This window comes from Camelus bactrianus, chromosome 14 (genome assembly GCF_048773025.1).
Source record: "Camelus bactrianus isolate YW-2024 breed Bactrian camel chromosome 14, ASM4877302v1, whole genome shotgun sequence".
Lineage (NCBI taxonomy): Eukaryota > Metazoa > Chordata > Mammalia > Artiodactyla > Camelidae > Camelus > Camelus bactrianus.
Window position 1 is genome coordinate 45,572,492 of NC_133552.1, and position 22,153 is coordinate 45,594,644.

At 33.7% G+C, this 22,153-nt stretch overlaps 1 protein-coding gene across 7 annotated transcripts in view; it reads right to left on the minus strand.

The window, feature by feature from the left end:
* MYCBP2 (MYC binding protein 2) overlaps window positions 1-22,153 on the minus strand; it is a 225,959-nt gene that overhangs the window by 82,461 nt on the left and 121,345 nt on the right. For all 7 annotated transcript variants that reach the window (XM_074378365.1, XM_074378366.1, XM_074378367.1 and 4 more), the window contains 10 exons: window positions 20,230-20,372; window positions 18,658-18,758; window positions 17,710-17,928; window positions 12,496-12,721; window positions 11,451-11,569; window positions 10,732-10,819; window positions 8,367-8,416; window positions 6,087-6,259; window positions 4,666-4,810; window positions 726-941 (listed from right to left, as the gene is read on the minus strand). In XM_074378365.1, coding sequence (XP_074234466.1) covers window positions 726-941; window positions 4,666-4,810; window positions 6,087-6,259; window positions 8,367-8,416; window positions 10,732-10,819; window positions 11,451-11,569; window positions 12,496-12,721; window positions 17,710-17,928; window positions 18,658-18,758; window positions 20,230-20,372 — 1,480 coding nt within the window. The remainder of the gene's footprint in view (window positions 1-725; window positions 942-4,665; window positions 4,811-6,086; window positions 6,260-8,366; window positions 8,417-10,731; window positions 10,820-11,450; window positions 11,570-12,495; window positions 12,722-17,709; window positions 17,929-18,657; window positions 18,759-20,229; window positions 20,373-22,153) is intronic.

Sequence of the window (22,153 nt, forward strand, 5' to 3'; positions counted from 1 at the left end):
AGAGATTAGCATATCTGACCAGATTCAGTCAACAATCTCCTAAAGAGACTTAAACCAAACCATATCTCTTGATTATCTGCCCAACTGCATTCTCCACATTCCACCATGACTTTTATAAAACACAAATCTAACCATGCCATTCTTCCAAGTGAAAGCCTTCAATGGCTTACCACTACTCTCTGAAAATAGCATAATTCCTAACTTCTATTTCGTCTTGATGATTTAGGCTAACATTGTCTCTAAAGAGAACTAAAAAAGCTGGACAAAATATTTTTAAAAATCTGTCTAAAGGCATCAAAGAGCTAAAAATCCTAAAGAAATAAGAAATCCAAAGAAATGAGGCTAGTATTTGGAAGAATCCCAAATTGAAGGGGGCCTAGATAAACTCTGAATCCCTGAAGAGCTATGTCCTAAGAGTAATGGTACATCAAAAATAGACAAGTACTTTTGCAGGAACTGAAATCCAGTTTCCAACCATCTCAATCTCTGATTGGATTAACTTGATCTATAATTGAAAATCCTCTATAGACTTCTGCCAAGAACAAGTGAAAATCTTCTGTAGGGAAAATATCATTCTTAAAAATATGTTGCAAGTTTTACATTAGTTTTACATCTATCAACATCTCTCCAGACCTGTGATTTTTGTGTCTGAGTTTGAATCACTGAAATGTTTATTAAATGAATGGTGAAAAATACATTTTTTTCTGATAAGCAAAATAAATTACCTTCATCATTGTTATGGCAATATATCGAGCCTCTTTCACTATCATTGGTTCATATGAAACATCCAGCTTTGGTGATGCCAGCCCGCCAAAAGTCATGTCAGTATTAGAAGAAGGAGCTGTTACTGCAGGACTGCCAGGAATCCTCTGAGCTTTCTTTACCTGCTCTTGTTGTAAAGATGTTTTTTTCTGAGAAACAGGAACAGCTTTCACTTCCACCTAACCATGATATTAAAAAAACCAAATGCTATTATTACATAATTGTCCATGACACATCAAAAGAAGCAATTTATAATTATGAACTTATAATTCTATAAGTGTTGTCCCTCTTGAAAATTCTTTTCAAAGATTACTTAACAGTGCCAGAACGATCAAGACGGTTCCACCTCAACAGGGATCCTGAACACAGTGCAAAAGAGAGGTTTTGTGGAATAAATAATTATAGATATCAAAACACAAAATAAAAACAAATGTAACCATTAATAAAGTACAGAAGAGGACAGTAAAATGAATTTACATCCAATTCTTGCAGGGACTAACATTAAATTATTTTATCCAGTAATTCAAGTATAAATACTTTCCAGCAATCTCCACAAATTCTAAAGCACTATTCTCAATTTTAGCTATACTGTTCCGCAGAAGAAAAAGTACTCCACTGCTAGATGTCCTGGAAATTAACATAATAAAACAAACCTAATATTTAAAACTTAAAGATATTTACCTCTTCTGCAGAAAGAGTACTATTAGACAGATCTGTCACCAATATGTGTTACGAAATCTAAACAATCCAATTAAACTTTCCAACTCTTTTTCTTCAATGATAAAATGGGAGTATCTTTTATCTACTTTACTACAGATATGCAAAAGAACACATTTCCTAAGGCATGTTAAAGCACTGAAAATATACATTATCTCACAAACAATACTCAGAAATACTTCCCAGGAATTATAACAAAACATCTTACTGTTATTTGTTTGCTTATGCATTGGCCAAAAAACATCTGGTCCTTAGGCAGCCACAAAATTACAAACAATTTAAATACCACTTTAGCTCTTTCTCAGGTATCATCACTCTGAGGTTCACTCTAAGTTTCTTCTATCCTTTTCAGACACTACTTGTGGCTGGCAAGAACAGGCAATTCAACAATAAGATCTTCACAGAAATAGAAATGGTAGCATACATGAAAGTGACAATATTACTTAAGTAATTGAGAGACATCCCAGAAATGTGAAATGTCTTTAATGTTTATTGTTCTCACTAATGCCACTCTAGGGAGTCAGAACTTGAGACTCTCACTACCCACATAAAGTTAAGTAGAGTTAACAAATGTGTTCCATTAAATAACCACAAACTTTAGCTGGGGTTATGAGAGAACAGTCTTTGGATTAACATAATGCCCTAGAAATATTAAAAACCCATCTTACAGTTAAAACACGTAAGTTTAAAAATATATAGTAAAATTTTTCAACTCATATTCACTGCCACCATTAAAAATTTTAAACTTAAATGTTATAAAAAGAAAAAGAAGTAAATGCTTCTAAATTTTATGATATTTAATTTTAAATTATAGCCACTATTTTTATACACACTATTTTGATTTAATTTTTCTGTAAGCAACTATATTTATGCTAAGTAAATTAACATTGGAAGTACATGTGCCTATATACTATGAACCTTTAAATAAGTGACTGAATAATTTTATACTCTAAGAATATTGAGATATAAAATGATAACCATTCTGCTTTTATAAACTGTGCTTTGTAAAATTTGTTCTTTTATTTTCTATGTGACTTTCTCTTTTCACAAAATAAGATTTCCTTCGAATAATCATTTTATAAGTTAAAAAAAAAAACCCACAAAACCCCCAAACCCTTGCTGCTATAAAAGTATCTTGGATCTCACTGAAATATTAGCTGCAAACTATCTTTAGTGTTTCAAATAACTGGTTATTACTACATAAAGATACTTCAATAATTTTTATAACTTTAAAATGCTCCTAAACTTTCATGTGCTGTCTATCAGAAGGACAATAAAACAGATTAAATTAATTTTGTTTTTGGCTAATGTGATAATGTGGTATTAATAAATTAAGCATCAATATGTTTGCAAATCACTTTTCCTAAATACTATTTACTAGAGTTTCCTAGATATGGTTTCTAAGTTAGAGATAATTCTGATATGAACTTGAGCATACTGAGTAGTAACAGATTTAGGGGGAAGGAGGACAAGAAGCAAAATATATAGAAAAAAAGAGGAAGTAGAAAGAGAGATCATGCTGCTAAGACAAGAACTCAAAGAAGGAGGAGAACAAAAGATAAAGCATAAAGTCTGACTCTGAAATGTAAGAGGTAAACAACCCAGATACCAAAATGGAGTAACAGACAACAAAAGGTGCAAAGGAGGAAACACAGGAAAATACAACTAAAGTTAAGCATAACAGCATGAACATTAAAAAGAAATGAAATATTATGCTGACTTGGAAAATGGTTATTACAATGTAGTCACGTGAATAAGGAACTTACTGTGAGCTCAAAGACTGGATTTAACAACTCACTACATACATGTAAGTGAGAAATTCATCAGTGAATACACAAACCCCTTAACAAATAACTGAAAATTGTGATCAAAATTCTATCTTTGGGTGGAGTCATTTTTTGTATCACTATCAGAATTACTTTATTATCTATTCAATTTTTTTCTTATAGTTTGTGATGCTTTTTGCATTACATAGAGTAATTATTAATGGGCATGGAATCACTTTGACAGAGTTTGATCGTCCTTAAGTAAGACAGAAGAGAAAATATGAGTGTGGCATATTGTATGAATATGTATTTTATATATTGAGTGCAGTTAAGAGCATATACTATTCTATCCTATGTATGTATGTCTGCATCATGATATAAGTCCTTGCTGGTGGCCATGGCCAAAACCTTGAAAGGCACTGGTAAAGCTTGATTCTTGTTTAGTTATCAGGGTCAAACGCTTTTCCATACAGTTTTCCTTACTAGTCGTAAGACATGAGAACTATATGTCTCTTGTCTTTTTTTTTTTTTTTTTTCAAATGAGTCAAGTAAGAAGTCATTGTACTTCCAGTATAAACCAAATGATGTACCAAGTAATTGAAATAGCTCTACTAAATGCAATACTGAGGTAAAATCAGCAATTCTATGAGTAAAAAAGATTTTGTAGGTTAATCAACTCTAAGCCCCAAACAACCAAATCACTCTGTAATACAACTTGGGGTTAGGAGTGGCTGAGGATTGTCTATATAAACTTTCATTCAATATTGACTGTCTTTAGAAATATAATAAAAGTTTTAAATAAGATACTGAATTAATAGATTGTATCACAAAGGACTTAATTTTATGCATTATAATATACTCTAAAATGTCACTATTAATTAATTAATGTCTCAAGGAAGAGTTATCCAAAGAGCTATATTCTTCAATACAGCACATGGGTAGTTCCATTCATCATTCTTTACAATCCAAATGTGTATATTTCTAGTTTATTTAATAAGTAACAATATTATATTTTAAATGTTATTTCAATAGTACCAAGTGCAAAATGTACTTGAGTCTTTAAAAAATATATATACAAAATTTTAAAATGTATTCTTTCACTGATTTATTCAATCTTTTATGTACTGATGGCCTTCCTCCCATGTGCTCAGCACTCTTTGTATGGACACTTTCTTATCCTTCCTTTGAATCACCAGAGTACCTAGCAAAATGTAAAAAACAAACTAAAAATGTATGCAACTTGGAAAATTGACTAATGATTAATATGAACAAGTCATTTAAACAATTTTTCAGCTTCTTCCATTACATATATGTAAAGAGGGTACTGCAAATGGACTCTAAGCACTTGCCATTTCTAAAATTTTACTAGTTAGAACAGTCTGTGTATAGGTGTCTACTAATTTAATTCTGATATAATTACCTTCATATTGGGAACATGTACCACATCCCCATACTGGTCTTTTGTTTGAACAGTTATGGTAGTAGGCCAACCACAACGAATATCATCCTTATTCAGAATCAAAGATGTTTTCTGAGGATCAGCATAGGAATCTGGCTGAAGCCACCTAGAAGTAATGAAAAAAAACAAGCAAACAAAAAGCCAAACATTAATCAACATCTTCAATGATTAACATGAAATTAAGCTGAAAGAATAAAACTTCTATCAAACAAAATGCTAAGATGGTATCTTCATTTCCAATTCAGTGATAATGACCACAAGTGTCGCCCTTGGAAATTATTAATGACAAATTAATTAAAAAATATGCTGAAGCACATGAGATCTCTGATGATTACAAACAGAATAGAAATAATTTTAAAATCAGGAAATTTGAAACTTTAACTATGGCTGATTCAAAATAACCAAGAAAACAAATTTAGGTCGTGGATACTTTGAAGTCCCAAATACACTCATCCTCACTGAGGGAGGTCTGCCTTACAGAGGTCTGACAACCAGAAAACCTGGGAAAGAGCAGCCTCTCTGTCAAAGCAGGGACAGAAGTGACATTCTGCTTGGTGGAGAGCAGGCAGGTTAAAGATACATTGCCTAACTTCTCTTTCTTTAAACAGTTTCTTAATTATCTCCCTTCATTACTTTCCCTTCCACGTAATCTTACCAATTTTCTATGCTTTGCGATATCCATGCCTGAATTGCCTCCATAATCTACATTTAGGCTGTCCTATGAGATGAGTAATAAGTAATTCCGTCATGCTTTACATAAAAACGTCCACAAAGAAATCAGTGAGGCTGACTTAAAAGATTTTCTATTCTTCTCCATCACGATTTTGGTTTTTAAAAACTACAGAGTAATCTCTGTATTTTTAAAATTAAAGCCAGAAGAGTCTAGATTTCTATATTTCTAGTAAAGTCACACAAGCCAGCGTATTTGTTCTTTTCATCATAAAAAAAAAATACAGCAACAAAATGAGAACTCTACAACCTCAAATGATCTGATTTAAACTCTAACCTTATATTTGCATTAATTGCAAATTTGAAAAAACTTCATATTGAAATAAAATATAGTGATAAATCTAGGAGTTTAGGATAGATATTAAATATTAATATCAGATACACAGACTTCTCAATTACACCATGTGTTCCACTTATTTTTAAATAAAAGCACCCAGAAAACATTAAAACAGTCAATTAACAACTATCATATATTTTTTAAATATTTTGAAATATTAACTACCATTTTATGTTTCAGAATGTCCAAAACACATAAACTAAAGTATTTTAGGCAGCATTTTAACATCCTAATGACTCCCCTCTCATTCCTCTTCAGAAGTGAAGACTGAGGCAAGCCCTGAGAGAAAGTCATTATAGTACTTAAAGAACATTACCTCGCAAGCCTTCCACCGCTTGATCCTGGAACACAAGCAATAAAATCATCCAAAAAGGACTGCTCGTTGCTTTGGATTTGCAGTGGTAAGTTTCCTTCGAGTGCCTCCAATATAGTTGGTGAGTGAGAAAGAGCTAAACCCTTTCCAAGAATACCAGAATGGGTTTTGCACACCTGTTGGGTAAAAGAGAACATTTATATATTTTAAAATATAAAACTTTAATCACTTGAAGTGTTTGAAGTTGCACCCAATTTTAGATAGGTCTTTTGGGGGAGATCATTTTCTCCCCATGCCCCAGTGCTCCTTCAGCCTATAAAGTAGAAAACCTGCGAAAAACATGAGATGACACTTCTAGTCTCTTTCCTCCGACAAAAATAAGTGATAAGTGATTTATCAGAGATCTGCCCGATAGATGCAATAGTATATCTCCTCCCACTCTAGCTCTCTACCTGGGTCACATCCCCATTTGTCAGGGCCAGGGCTCCCTTCTGTAGACAAGACGCGGAAGGCTCCCTTTTTCTGTTCCCATTATGGGCAACTATCATGAGGAGGTTGTGTCTGCTCTCTTGGGCAACTGGGTATACCAAGGTCCTGACTTGGGCAAAAAGTGGCTGGAAGCCTGACTGTGGCTGCACATTAGCTTGTGTATGCCTTATTAAAGTTAAGGAAAAAAGGCAGGTAAAACTGAAATTTTAGTTCTCACCTATATGAAAAGCAAGCCTCAAATTTTGGAAAGACCTGCTTTAAGTGTTGAAACTTTCTACATACTTTTAAATGACTGTATAATAAATATCAAAATAAAATATTTTTATAGAAAAGGATTATACTTCCAGTTCTATCAGGTCCTACAACAGTGACTTCTGCATTTTACAAGCTATCCAATTTAAAAATCAGGATCTTTCAAATCAAACAGACTTGAGTTTAGACCCTGATTTTGGACAAGTTATTGCTGCCTGCTCTTGAGCTAACAAGTTACAGACCATTCCTGAATCAGTAAAATGTATAAACTGGTGATCAAATAATATCTCTCTTCTGTGATTATTAGAAAATTTAAATTGAATAACACATTTAAGTGCTCACTACATTGCCTAACAAATAGTAGGTAATTAATATATGTCAGACCATGACAACAACTACCTTACATGCCAAAAAGGTGGGTAATTTGGGACTTTATTTTCTTTTTTCTTTAACAGCAGCACAATAAGGATCTCTTTATATGTGGCCTAAATGACATTCTGTAAGCCATAATAATCCTTGTAATGACAACATGAGCTACTTGATGGTTTTCTTTAACTGGAATGTTATCTGACACATAACATGTTTATTTAATATTTGTTGAATTATTCATTTTTGTATCTTGAGATACAGAGATTTAACCTTTTTTTAGAAGAAAAAGACTAAAACAAAAGCTGGTGGGTTTTTGAAACACAAAAGTTTCTTAACAGTATCAAGGACACCATGGCTCCCTATGTTTAGAGCACAGTGATCAAGATCACAGACTTTGTCACCAAACTGCCAGAGATCAGTGCCTCACTTCCTTATCTATAAATAGAGGTAAGAGTCTCTAATTCCTAGGGTTGTTGTGAGGACTAAATGAGTTAAAAATACGCAAAGTGTTTGGAATAGTAATTGAACAAGTTAAGATCAAATACACATTTGTTTTTATTATTACTGTTATGATCAATTCATTTCAGAAAATAAATAAAATATAAATTACTAGCTGTAGGTATTAGAAGATCTGGATGCTAGCCGTTATCTCCCAATTAGCTGAATTCTTAGACAAATCACAAAACTTCTCTTAAGTTATTATAATTGTAAGATACAAGAGAAAATACTGACCTCACCTCAAAGTGTAATTGCAAAAACAGACAATTAATGTCAAAGATATGGGAAACTATAAAGTGCTCTACAGATATTATTTAAATTACTACTATTAACACTTTTTCCCCTTCTTTCTAACTGGTAAATAAAACTTCTTTCAAGATCCACTTTCAATGTCCACAGCTCAGCAGAACCTTCCCTTGCACCCTTGGCACTTGGTAGCTGTTCTTCCTCCAGCAAGACTCATGTCTCACCCCAGCACATCCACCATGCAGCACAGCAAGGGTTCGCAGAGGTCTCTCCCAACCAGGGGAGAAATTATGATTTATTTATCTTTATAACTGCCAATTAGGAAATGAAATACTTAATGAATGTTCAAGAAAAATAAGGTTGATCTGAAGGAACATACTGCTTAAAATTAATGTACAAAGTTTATCCTTATAGTTTTGAGGACAATACCTGTAATGCAGCCTCTTCAAGAATTTCAAGATCTTCCTCTAATTCATTACCTGTTGTGTAAATGAAAAATTTTACTAAAATATATCAATACTTAGTTTAACTTTCTAATCCTTTGCATTCATCACAATTTTTGCACAATTTTGATATTCCAAATTGAAGAGAACTATTATCACTCTGCATAAACCTCAGTGATTTAAATTTTAAAATGTTATTTTCAATGTGAATATAAGCTGTAATTCTCAAGGAAATATTCAAAAGGCATCCATCAAGTGATTTTCAAAAGACATATACTATATTTAAGTACATAAATGTGTATGTTTGAATTTAATGTAATTATATTTTTACCAAAAAGAAAAAAAAAAAGAAAGAAGGAACCGATTATTCAGAATCTGTCTTTCTATTTTGGGTATCTTATAGAAGAGCTATACCTTTAGTAAACAACAGTTACTTACAGAAAAACATAAGAAAATAACTGTATTCTTTAGCCATTTTCTCCTTTATTGCTTGATGTAGAACATATTTTATTTATTGAATTTTCTTTGATAATTTAATTAATTTTTAAAATACTACTACTAAAGTAATACATGTTCAAAGGGAAATATTCAAATTATACAGAAGTGTAGAATAAAAAATTCTGTCACCATCCCCTTCCAAAGATAGAGTGTCAACAGTTTCTTATGTATTGGTCTAGAAACATGTGCAAATAATAAGTGTACATACATGGGTGTCAATATACATACACGTGCACACATACACATACATTTATACACATATAAGATAATGTTCACAGAAAGGGCCCCACAGAAAAGGGACCCTCTTCTATAGTTTGCTTTTCTCAGTTAGTATAAGTTGGATATCTTTCTTAGCCAGGACATAGAGGTTTAATTTTTTGTTGCTTTGTTGCTGTTTTTTAACAGCTACATACATTCCTATTGTATGTACCATTAATGGATGTACCATCACTTATAGAACCAGTTCCCCACTGACAGACATTTTGGTTGCTCTGGGTTTTACAATCACAAGCACTGCTATATTAATCATATAACATATATTTTGGGGGAATCTGTTCAAGTATACATAAAAAATTGCTACAGCAAAGGTATATGCACATAAAGTTTGAATAGTTGACAAATATCCTCCAAAAAGGTTGTATCAATTTTCTTCATATGAGTGGAACATAAATGTCTCACCTCCTCATTTATGTATCAATGTTAAGTAGGAACAAAGGAACCAGGAAGGATGGAAGGCAGTAGGTAGAAGGAAGGGAACAGAGAAGGAAGAAAAGAGTAGAGAAATAGAAGGGAAAAAAGAAAGAAGAAAGTGGGAAGGGTAGTCCCAGAGGGAGGAGATATAGATGGACATTTGGGGGTGAGAACTGGGGAAATACAATAATAATGTCTTTTATTCTCAACTGCTGTAAAAGTAAAAAATGTTCAATCATCTATAAAAATCATGAAATTTTTAAGTTTATTTTCATCTTTTCCATTTTGATTATAAAGCAGCTTATGTATCATATAATTTTGTATCACAAAAATAGGTATTCTTCTGCCACTGCCTCACTTCTGTCATGCGTCACATGAAAACTCTTCTAAACAGCTATCTAAATTCAATCTGAGTCTCCTTCCTGACTCTCCATTCTCTCACCCCACTCTAACAGTCCTTATATTTCTCTCATTTTACTGATGTTATTTCCTACTGAGTATATAAATAGCCAACAAGTTTTTCAATCCAATGACAAATTTTAATTTACTTCCCAGTTACATTAAAAAAGTCCCACCAATACCCACTCTCCTGAGGTTTCATATCTACCTCACTGGCCACTGCTTCACAGTCTTTTATGCAGCTTCTTCCTAGTTTTGACTTCGAAATTCTGGCAAGTCCCAGCTCTGATCCTTCGCTAACTTCTCTTTCTCATTTGCATTCTCTTCTCAGCTCATCTTTCATATGGTTCCTTGTCTTTAAATGCAAACTATGTTCAAACAGTATTTCTATTGACTTGTCTCCTGAGTTCCAGACAATGAGCATCTAGTTGTTTACTTGGTATGTCCACTAGGATATCTGAGAGATATCTCAGATTTCTGGTTTGATACTATATTTCTAGTGCTGAACTCAGGGTCTGGCACATCACATGTATGTGCATACAGTGTTTGTATGAATTAAAAAAAAAACTGGAGAGATACACTCTTCAGTCTCCATTAAAAATACTCAAACCACCAGTATATTAAGCAGTTATTGCTCATGAAGGTAAGTGACTACTGAACTCAATTCACTGATCTATTTTCAGAATGTTCTGTAAAAAATAAACTCTTCTTTAAAAGGTTTTTTAAAAATCATAAACAAACACCTAGTATATGACCAGACTTACCAATAGGAAGTGCTAGATCCTTTTTCATCAAAGCTGCTGCACAAACCCCACCAAGATTGGCTAGTTCTTTTTCCAACTGAATGACTCCCTGGAGAATTGCAAAAACAAAATCAGATGCTTTAAAAAATGGAAGATGAAATTTCTGAAAGATGATGTGGATTATCAAAAGAATGTGACTTGAATTCAAGCATAACTTTAGAAACTAAAAGGAAGCATGTGTTAGCTAATAGTTAATTTAAGAGTGTAAGAGGGTCAATATTTTGTCTCATGCTGGTTTATAAGGCTCAGACCTTCAGTTAATTACCTAAAGAATTTTTCATTCATTACTTTGAAGGAAGATGATCATTTTTTTACCTTGACTTTTTTTATTGTATGATTTAAAACATGTAGAAGAGATATTAAATTAGTCCCATTGTGAAATCAGGTTCTATTATTTACTCAAAGAGGCACAGCCACCAAAGCAGATTTGGAACAGGCACAATTAAATTAAGTCTTTAAAGGCTGGGTCATGTTGCCTAGACTCTATTCTCTTTACATATTAAAAGTAGCGAAAACAGACCACTGCACAAAATTAAATTACAAAATATTTTAAATTATACACCCCAGCTTGAAATAAATTTCAGACTTCTTGAATACAGAGAGCAAACACAATTTAAGACAACAGCAGCCCTTAGAAACACAATCTTCCTTAACACAATGAGAAGCTAATTCATTCTCACCTCATCAAGTCCAGGGCTAAACTCATATCCAATTGCAAAACATTTGAAACCATAGAAAGAAGCTTTCTCATCTTTCACATAATCTGATGCAGTCTCCAATGAAAAAAGGGCCTCATTTCCTAAGAAAAAAGCTAACAATGAGTTCAAAATCTGAAACAACCTTATTAAAATTTTCCTTACTTTTATCCATCTCAAGAAAGGTAGCAACATATATCAAGTACTAAAAAACTGAGTCGTCTGGGGGTTCCTATATCTGCTTTAACAAACCTGTGCTAAAAACAACACCAGAAGCAATAAAAACATTCCAAGTGAATTATTATTTTTCTTCATGATCAAATTCTCCTTAATCAAAAGTAAAATCATTTTCAGTTATCTGTCAATTATTGAGGCCTACATTATTAGCCTTTTCTATTCCAGAGTGAGTAATTTTCCATGCTGGAATCAGGCTTTCTCTATCTCTTCATAAACAAACAAGGCAGGTCAGACTAGAAGAAAGAGGTTTCTGAATTCAAATTAGCTATTAGTTTGGGAGATCACAGGAGTAGTTATGGTTAATTGGTTAAAAACACAACAGACTACAATAACAAAAGTGCTGTCTCCCTCCCTCCCTGCCCCCGGCCTTCCCAGGCCTGAAAAAAAAAGCTTTACAACTCAGTGCCTTAGGCGGCTCACCAGTTCTCTTGAAAGAAAGGAGTCCTTGGTAAGTTCTCAAAATTTAGCACTTATTGGGAAAATAAAAATCTTCCAGTTTTTCTACAGTTTGGTTCCAACTATATAGACAGCCATTCTTCATTATTAACTTTCTGTTTTGGTTAAGCTAACCTTTTCTCAAAAGATCCTCAAAAAACTCTCTTTTCTAAAACTCGGCCATGTTATGCCCCTTGCCCAGAGAGTCTTTACTATCCAATTGTAATCCAAATACTGTAGGTCTTGAAGAAATTCTAAAAATTAAATGTAGATTTTCAATGATATAACCTTACTGGACACAATTTTCATAAACACATATATTTTACCATATAAAATCGAAAAGAAAAAAATGACTTACCTGGTAACACTAAGACCATAGTAGGCCACCCAGAGGATCCGGAAAATTTCTTTAATTCTATCCAGGAATTAAGATTTTCATGAACAGATGTCAATTTTGGTCCATATCCTGAATTTTGCACAGTTCTAACAGGAATCAGCAAACGGAGGACATCTTCTGACTGTGCAGTACCACACTGGGGGTCAAACTCGATTGTCATCCACCGCACACACTCCGGGAATGTCACCTGAGGTCAACAGGTAAGAGGACACTTGCATTTGTTAAGATGAATTAGATTTTAGTTTTCTGTCTGTTTTAGAAACAGGACATCATACTGTAAAGATGATGTCTTCAACATACTGTAAAATAAATTTTAAATAAGAAATTAACAGACTAATTTAAATATAATCAGAAATCAAGGTATTATTAATGGTCACTATCAATTGTCTCTACTTCCTACCTGAATATCTATTTCTTTCTACCTAATATTTGGTTAATATTGCAGTAATGTTTGTAAGTACACACTGATATCATTAGAAAAACAATTACAGAGCTGCTTAATTTCAACAAGTATTCAGTTACCTGATTTTCCTGTGGAAGAGTTAGTTATATAATAAATTTTCCATTTCAGTCTGCATGTATTTAAGGAATATAAGCAGGTAACTGACTATATAATTTCATAGGTAAAATACAAAGATACACTGATGTAAATGAATAGATCATTAAAAGATAAGGTTTTAGTCACTTTTAGGTTGCCTACCATCTACAATATCTGTTACAAATGCTTCTCCTCATTAGCAAAAAAATTTTATAACTTCATATATTATGAGAACAAATATAAACACACATATGCACATACACACTTGGTAAAAGTCTAGATTTTTATGTTTTCCTAACCTAAAATTTTGCTGTATATGTAAGTTCATTTTGGCATATAATTGTTTGTATTTTTAAGGCCATTTTTAAGCTTTTGTCACCATCACAGTAGAAGGAATTCTGTAACGGTGGTCAAATTACAGTTAAATAGGACCATGTCAAATAGTAAACTATCAATTGGTTGTAGCACATGATATAAACCTTAAGAAATTTCCTAAGTATGATATTATTCTAAAAAATTATCTAGAACCTAGGCAAACATTTTTAGTAGAGCATTTTAAAACATCTCCATTTAAATAAAAAGCTCAACTTTGCTCAGATTAACGTAAATGTAAATTAAAACTAAATTGAGACCATTTCTCCCATTACATTGGCAAAGGGCTCAAAATTTAACTACATGCTCTGTTGGGAAGGCTGTGAGAAAACAAGTGATCTCATATATTGTTGGTGGGGACACAAAATGGTATAATTTATGGAAGGGAATTTGTCAACATCTAGCAAAACAACATATGCATTCACCCTCTGAATCCGCAATCCCAGATCTACAGAGCACAAGGCTCCTTATTCTGTATTTGTTTAACCCAGCAATTTCACTTCTAGAAATTTACTTTGAAGATATGCTATAACAATGTGGAAACAAACAAACAAAACCCCAAACATATGCACAAAGTTATTCTCTGCAAAAAAAAAATTGCAAAAAACTGAAAACACCCCACGTGTTCACACATATAAGATGGGCTGAATAAACTATAATACATCTTCACAGTGGAGAACTGCAGAATTGTAAAAAACAATGAAGATGACTTCTTTAAATGGATAGGGAGAGATTTCTATACATCACATCAAATTTAAAAGGCAAAGTGCAAAATAGTATATATAGTGTGCTACATTTTTTGAATAAAGAAAGAAAATAGGACTACATCTAAATCAATGAATGAATCAATCAATCTTTCTGATTTTTTCCAAAAAGAACACAGGATGGATACAACAGGATACTTACTGGAGTAAGTGAGAAGCAGAGAAGGGAAAGGACTTGTAATTCTGAGAACATTATTTTGTATAATTTTATTTCTGGAGCCATTTTAATGTTTTACATATTTTAATAGTAAAATTATATCACGAAGGATAGGAAAAAAACTCATACAAATTAAGTCTAAATAAACAAATAAGCTTAACTTTGTACCAACTGATCATATACCACCTACACATATACATAAAATGAACTACTCCAAGCCATTTCTGAATGAAGTAATTTGATTATATTAGTGTCAGTGGGATTAACTCCAAGGATAAATATTTTACAAAGAAATTCTTAATTTTACATAGTAGTTTTATACTCACAGTGGCATATATAAATGGAAATGGTATAAAGACTGAATAATGACAGCAAAGGATTATAACACTGAGCAAAAAGAGAATCTTTGAGTCTATATTGATACAAACATGTAAAATAAACAAACAAACAAACAAACATATACATACATATATAAATACATACACACATACATTTAAAGTGGAAGGAATGGGAAAACTCTCCTTTACAACAGAGCATTGGCTGGGTGGAATAACAGAATTAGAAAGGCACCATTTTGCAACCATTATAGTAATAAATGATTTGGATAAGAATAACCAATGGATGCTAAAATGTGTTCAGAGAATTTTCCACAGTCTCTAACCCATAGATATCTACCCACAGACATTTTCAAAGGAAAAAACAGGTGCTTTTTTGGTGGAGCTATATCCTTGGTCAAGTGACTAAGTTCTTCCTGACAGGATGCACTAAGGAGAGAGAATACAGTATCACTCATGTAGTGCTGCCCAAAATGCATAACCTGAATGTAATCATTAGAAAATGATCTATCAAATACAAATAAAAGGATTTTTTTTTTTACAAAACCACTGACTGAATTATTCCAAAATGCTAATGCACCATTTTAGATTAAAGGAGACAGAAGCTAACAACTAAATGCAATGTTTGAACCCAACTGGATCCCAGACCTAGGTTTTATAAAAGGCTATGGATGCCATTGTTGGGACAAATGGCAAAAAAAAAATAACATGATGTAATACTACTCTTTACTGTGATATGATAATAATACCGTATCAATGTTAAATTCCCTACATTTGATGAGTGTATTGTGGTTATACAGAAAACTTCATTGACCTTAGGAACAAGGTGAGGGGTCATGATGTTTTCACTTACTCCAAAATTGTCTAATAATAAATATAAATAAATAAAGAAACATGGTAAAATGTTAAGTGATGAAGCTAAGTGAAGGGCATATGAGGGCGTTCATTGCACAAATCTTACTACCTTTTTCTACAGGTTTGAAATATTTTGAAATAAAAAGTTGAAAAACATGAGGAATGAATATACACACACTTCTGCATCTGTTAATGTGTATCTATGTTTACATTAAAAGAAACAATGGAAGACTAAACTACAAAATTATAATAGTATGAAAAGTTACCTGGGAAGAAAAAATGGCAGAGAGGAAGGGAACAGAGCGAGGGAACAGAGATAAAAGCTAGACTTCTTTGAATACACTTGGTTTTATAGATTTGACTTAAGACTGTGTAACTAAAATTATATCAAACAAGATTTAAAGAGCGATTCCTAAAAATCTAAAGTAAAACAAATGATGTCGAATGTACATCCAATTAGTAGCATAATCACACAGACAGGGATTATCCCAACTTACTTTAAAGCACAGCAATTGATCATATCCACTTACTTTAAAACACAGTCATTTCCCTATACATCCTAATTGGGCTATGTCCAAAAGATGAAAACACACACACAGACAGAGCAAATGAATAACTGACTTTCTAATTCTATTATTCCCAGTATCATCAAGAACAGAAATTCTAGCTGTATGAGAAAGGAGGTTCAGGTGTAACATCCTGTGGTCCTTATTTTAAATAAGTAGCAACTAGTACAAACTCATGAGGTATTTTATCTTTAAAGAAAATACACATACACATAAATATGCCTATATATAAATAAACACACATGTATTATACAAATAATATGCTTGTGTTTATAAATGCACATGTGTTTATGTGTGAGTATATGTGCTAGTTCTTCATACTATAAATATCTAGAAACAATGATCACCCAGGAGAAATGAACATTTCTGGTACCATATTTTGGCTTTTAAACACATTACCATTAAAAAGAACCATGGCATTTTGAAAAAATGGCTTATTTCAGATCGGAAGCAGGAAATGTATAAACAAGCCTCTTTCTTATAACATCTTATGCCAGAGCCTAGAACATCTTAGAACATCTTACACTAGAGAGCGAGGAAGCTATGAACGACTACGAAGAGTGTAAAGGGCTCAGGGGGCGAGCTGAAGCGGATCCTATCCAAAAAAGACACATGATCCAGCTTCTTAAATAAAATTCAGCGAAACAAAAAAACAGAGATGGAGGAGAACCCATAGATTAAAAGAGACTTAAGAGACATAACCAATCGCAATGCATGGAGCTTATCTGTATTCTAATTCAAACAATTTAAAATGTGCATTTGATGATATGAAGGAATTATCAGTCTTTTTAGTATGATAATAATATGGTTATTTTTTTCAAGCAGGTCCTTATATTTTAGGACACATAATGAAATATCCACCAATGTGCTTTAAAACAATAAAGGGACAGAGCAGGTGGGGGAATAAATGAAACAGGTCTGACCAAGAGTTGATAACTGCTGAATCTGGGATGATGGATAAATGTAGTGAACTGCACTAGTTTGTCCTTTCATATGTTTACCATATTCTACAGTGAAAAGTTGAGTATTTTATAAGCACATAAAACTTAAACTTATAATTAAATTAAGTGGACACATTCTGTTCCTCCCCCTTAATTTAAATGATACAATTTAGGAAGCAAAGAATAAGGATCTTGAATAATCTAATAAAACATTATATTTATAAATATTTTATATGTACTTTTTTTACATTATGTATAGTACTTTGCATCCTACATTGGGAATGTAAATTTTCAGAGCTCAGGCTGTGGTACAAATTATATCATTTCAAAAAGTACAGTTTTTAAATTACAATGCTTATATCCACTATTACAGTATACAATATGCAGCTAAGCATTATACACTGCACTGTACTTGTAAAAAGATATGAGAACTATTCTCATAAACTCTACAAAACCATACTCTTTAATAGTAAAAATTGTCTTAAACCTTTCTGTGTATCTGACACTAACCACCTGCTGATTCTCTATATGTAAATTCTATAAAAGTAGTTATCCTTCTGAATGCAGGCAAAGTAACCTTTAAGACATGATTATGGAACATGAAACCAAGTTTTAAGTTTAAACCCTGCCCAGGAATCGGTGCCCACCTTGTAGTGCATCACACATGCAGGTTTATACGGGTGCTCGCTCTCTATGACAGCATAGTGATTAGAGGTTGTACAAGCAGAGAGGCCCTGTTCAGGCTGGTTTCCTGTGGTGCTGTCTGTTGACTGATTAGGATTGAATGCAGGGGGTGCATACTTCTGATTCAAAATGGCAACTGAAGGAAGCAACTGTTGGACAAGGCCAAAGACTTCTACAGCCACCTAGTACCAAACAAAAACAAAAACAAAACAAAAAAAGAAAGGAAAAAAAAGATTAAATGAGATAATAAATGTGAAAGCTGCTTTAAAACTAATAATTGCTGTAACTGTTGGTTACCCTTATTATTAAGAATTTCTATCCAGAGTTTCTTCTAGCTAAGTTTTTGTTCAAAGAGAAATTTGTTCTATGGGAAAAAAGATTTACCTCAGAAGTCTTAGATGTTATATGAAAATAACCTAGTCTATATTTTTAAACACTTTCGCCTTTTTCTGACCTGCAGTAAACTAGGTTGCACTCAAATTTAATTATGCCAAAGAATCAGTAGTTTATGATTTTTTCCATGTCTTGAATATTTCACAAGTTTAAAACAGTCCTATCCTTTTACCTTGTTGACTTTATTCAAAATGAAGATTTGGCATCAACATCATAAATTTTAAAAATCTCAGTGAACTTAAGCTTTCCTTACATATCATATTCTAAAATATATTTGTAATTCCCAAATTCTTCAAATGCAAAGCCAATAAGCCAATAAGTACAGCAATCCAGTAAACAATACTAAAATCAGAGAGTTAGTTATTTAACTAGTAACTTCTACCATTCACATGTTTATCTGCTTTTTACCTGGTAACCCAGGTGCCTCAAAGAGTAAAGTATTTTTAAAGGAAAGACACCAAGTCTAAAAAAATTATATTTACAAAAAAGATTCAAAGTTATAGAATGAAATCACACACCTTGGGAATCGCAGCAGCTACTGGTCCTATGTAGGCTATGATAAGGGGAAGCAGCATGGAAAACAGACTGGAAGAGCTGAGCAGCTCTGGAATGTCATCAGCTAAAAAAGGCATTAAAACCATAGTTAGAAGGTAATTTCATTGTGATGTATACACACTATACTAAATCTAGACTCTAGTCCCCTGAGCAAAATTATAGTTGACATTGACCGAGTGCTTATAAAGGACCTGGCACTATTCTAAGGGCTTTATTTACATCCATTACACCAATTAATCCTCATAGTGAGGTACTTATTTTATCACTACTTTTTAGAAGTGGAAACCAAGGCACACAGTGTTTAAGCACCTTATCCCAAATCATACACTTGTAAAATGACAGAGCCAGGATTAGAACCTAGAGGAACAGCCATGATTTCAAACCACTACTCTTGGTGTCACACATAGCTATACGTGTGACATTAGGCAATTATATAAACTGTGTGTGCAAGTTACTCATCTGTAAAAGAGGACTAACAATACTTCTCTCACTGGATGCTATGAAGACAGTGAGTTTATATACGTAAAATGCTTTGAATACTACATGCACATATTAAGTACTCTAAAAATGTTTGCTGTTATTAGCTATACTGCCTCCTATTTTTCCAAGGAAAGCACTTTGCTGATGGACATTTTAATTATTTATCCATGAACATAGTACTGGAAAGATAAGTTGAGTTTAGACTATGAAGACCTTTATATTAAAGGCCAATTATTTCCAAATACTTATTTCCAGATCTGCCATTACATCAGAATAGGGTAGTTATGTTAAAAAAACAAAAAACAAAAACACCACCACCACACCTATCCAGCCTAAACCCCTAATTTGGATGAGCCAAATAGTCTTTATTTTCAGCAAGTTTCTCAGGTGACTTTGACGTGCAATTAGATTTAGGAACAAACATTATAAATAACAGTAATGTTTTTGTAAATGTAAGTCTGCTGCCAGTGTGGAGGATGACTAGATAACTAGATGGGGAGTGAGGGAAAGGTAGCAGGGAAATTATGAGGATGTTATCCACCCATGAAAAAGAGTACATGTGCTTGTGCCATGGTAGCCTCAGCTATGGGAGAACAGAGAGAGAGGAGAATACAAACTGGAGAGTTTCCAGTGGAAGAACTCAGATACTCAATTTAAACAAGTGCATTTGGGGAGTTAATTAGGGTTATCCAGACCTTGGATGAACAGTAATACTATTACTAGAAATGGAATAGATATAGGAAGAAAAACAGGTCTAAAGGGGAAAACAAAATGTTTTTGACTACCAAAAGAAGCAAAGACTCAGTTTAATCAAGAGTTTTTCTCTTAATGGGTTAACTAAGAAGACAATAATATACAGTAATTGCTTTTGAACACTCTTAAAAAACTTCTGCACTAGGGTACAGAGAGCATGGCTGATCGTAGCTGCACACTACGGAAGTCTGTATGTGTGCAGACCTACAATGAATGAAACACTCTGGCTCTTCAGCACCTTTTTGCACAAGTTAGGGAATAAAGAATCTCAAATATGACTATTAAGAAGATGAAAGTCTTACCATCCACAGCAAGAGCTCTGTGCAAGAGGTCTTTTGCAGCTCGAACAACAGTGCTTACCACAGAGAGAGCCCTGCTACAGTTTTTATCTTCTTCATTGGCTTTACTCAGAAGTTGGGATTGTAAATCTCCATCAAATTCACTCCTATAATGTAACACATGAGATCATTTTACATGGTGGGTAAGACATGACTGAATTCTGGGAATCATATCTAGATCACAGTTCATTTAAAGTTAAAAAAGTAAATACACAACCTTATAACTTTAAGGAGCAACAGGACTTCAAAGAAACATAAAGCCAAATAAGGGCATAAAGTTATTTTAAATAGGATCACGAGGACTGTCTGAGGAACTGCTATTTAAACAAAGGCCTGAATTGTGTTAAGAAAGATCTGAGCTGAGAGAAAAGTATTAAGGCAAAAGGAACAGCCAGAGAGGTTCAGACAGGAACAAGACTGGTGAGTTCAAGGGACAGAATGAAGACATGTGTGACTGGAATGAAAGGAGAAAAGGTGGAGAGTGACAGGCTGGGCAAGGTCAACAGGAGTCAGATCACATGAGGTTCCCACGCCACAGTAAGGACTTAACGTTTTATACTGGAATGGGGGTGGGGAAGCTGTGTGGGGACTTGGAACAAGGGCAAACTTGGTATGATTTACAGTTCTAGAAGGTCACTCTGGCTGCGCTGTGGAGGACAGACCATAGGAGAGCAGCAGCGGAAGGAGGGAGACTGGTTTAGAGGCTGTTAAGGGAATCCAGGTAAGGGTGGTGATGATTTGGACTAGACTGCTAATTATGGGAGTGATAGAAAAGGTCAGACTTGGGACATTTTAAAAGTACAGCTGCCAGAACTTACTAACGTAAAGTGTGGGGTAAATAGGGATGTCAAGAATGACCCCAAGGTGTTCACTGTAACTGCATATGGGGAGGAACCCTTTGGGCACATTCCACTAAGATGTCTATTAGCCAACCTTAAAGAAGATGTGTGTGTGGTATAGTGGTTAAAAGTAGGTCATCTGAAGTCCCAATTTCCTGCCTAAAACCCCAGGACCATAATTTACTAGAAATGTGACTTCAGGCAAGTCGTTAAACCACTCTGAGTCTCAGTTCCCTCATCTGTAGAGCAGGGATAGGAACGCGCCCAGCCCACCTCATGGAGTTTCTGTGAGGACCAGCTGAGCTAACACAGGGAAACCACTGAGAATGCCGCGGGGCATACAGGAAGTGCTCAGTACACAGGAACTCTCATCACCATCTCCACTCCTGTCACTCAGATGAAGACGTCAGAGGGACCTGGATACTCATTCCAGGGCTCAGAGACAGAATTAGCGATATAAACTTGGGAGCCATCAGAGTAGCATGGTTTTTAAAGTTACGTAATTTTAATCTTTTTAAATTTAATTTAAATTTAAAGCTAAGGGTATTTAAACCTTGGTGGAAAATATCACAATACTGAAAATATTGTACTTCTATAAGATACAGAGTCTGGGTAGCAGATGCTTCTAAGGGGCTCTCCAGCTTTTCAAAATACGTAACTCTCTTTTTGGTTTTAAACCTATGGTTTGAGAAAGAGAATAATATACTGCTTATTGTGGGGCTATGCAACAGAAAAGGTTTTTCACGGTTGGGGTAAAAGGACTAGAAAGCTTTTGTATCTCAGCAACAACATGCCACTGTGTAGCTGTTTAATGCCTATTATTTTTTTCTTTTTCAAAAACAGAAATTTGTCAGTTCTGGAGGTTTCAAGCTCAAAATCACAGTATTTGTAGGGTTGGTTCTTTCTAAGGGCTAATGCCTAGTATTTTTATTCTATTTTACATGAAGAAAGAAAGCAGATCATCTTCAGCTAAAGAAAAACTGTTTTGTACTGTCTAGGCATGTTTTCAGATTGTTTATGACAGAAACAGAGGAAGCAGCCAGTCTCTG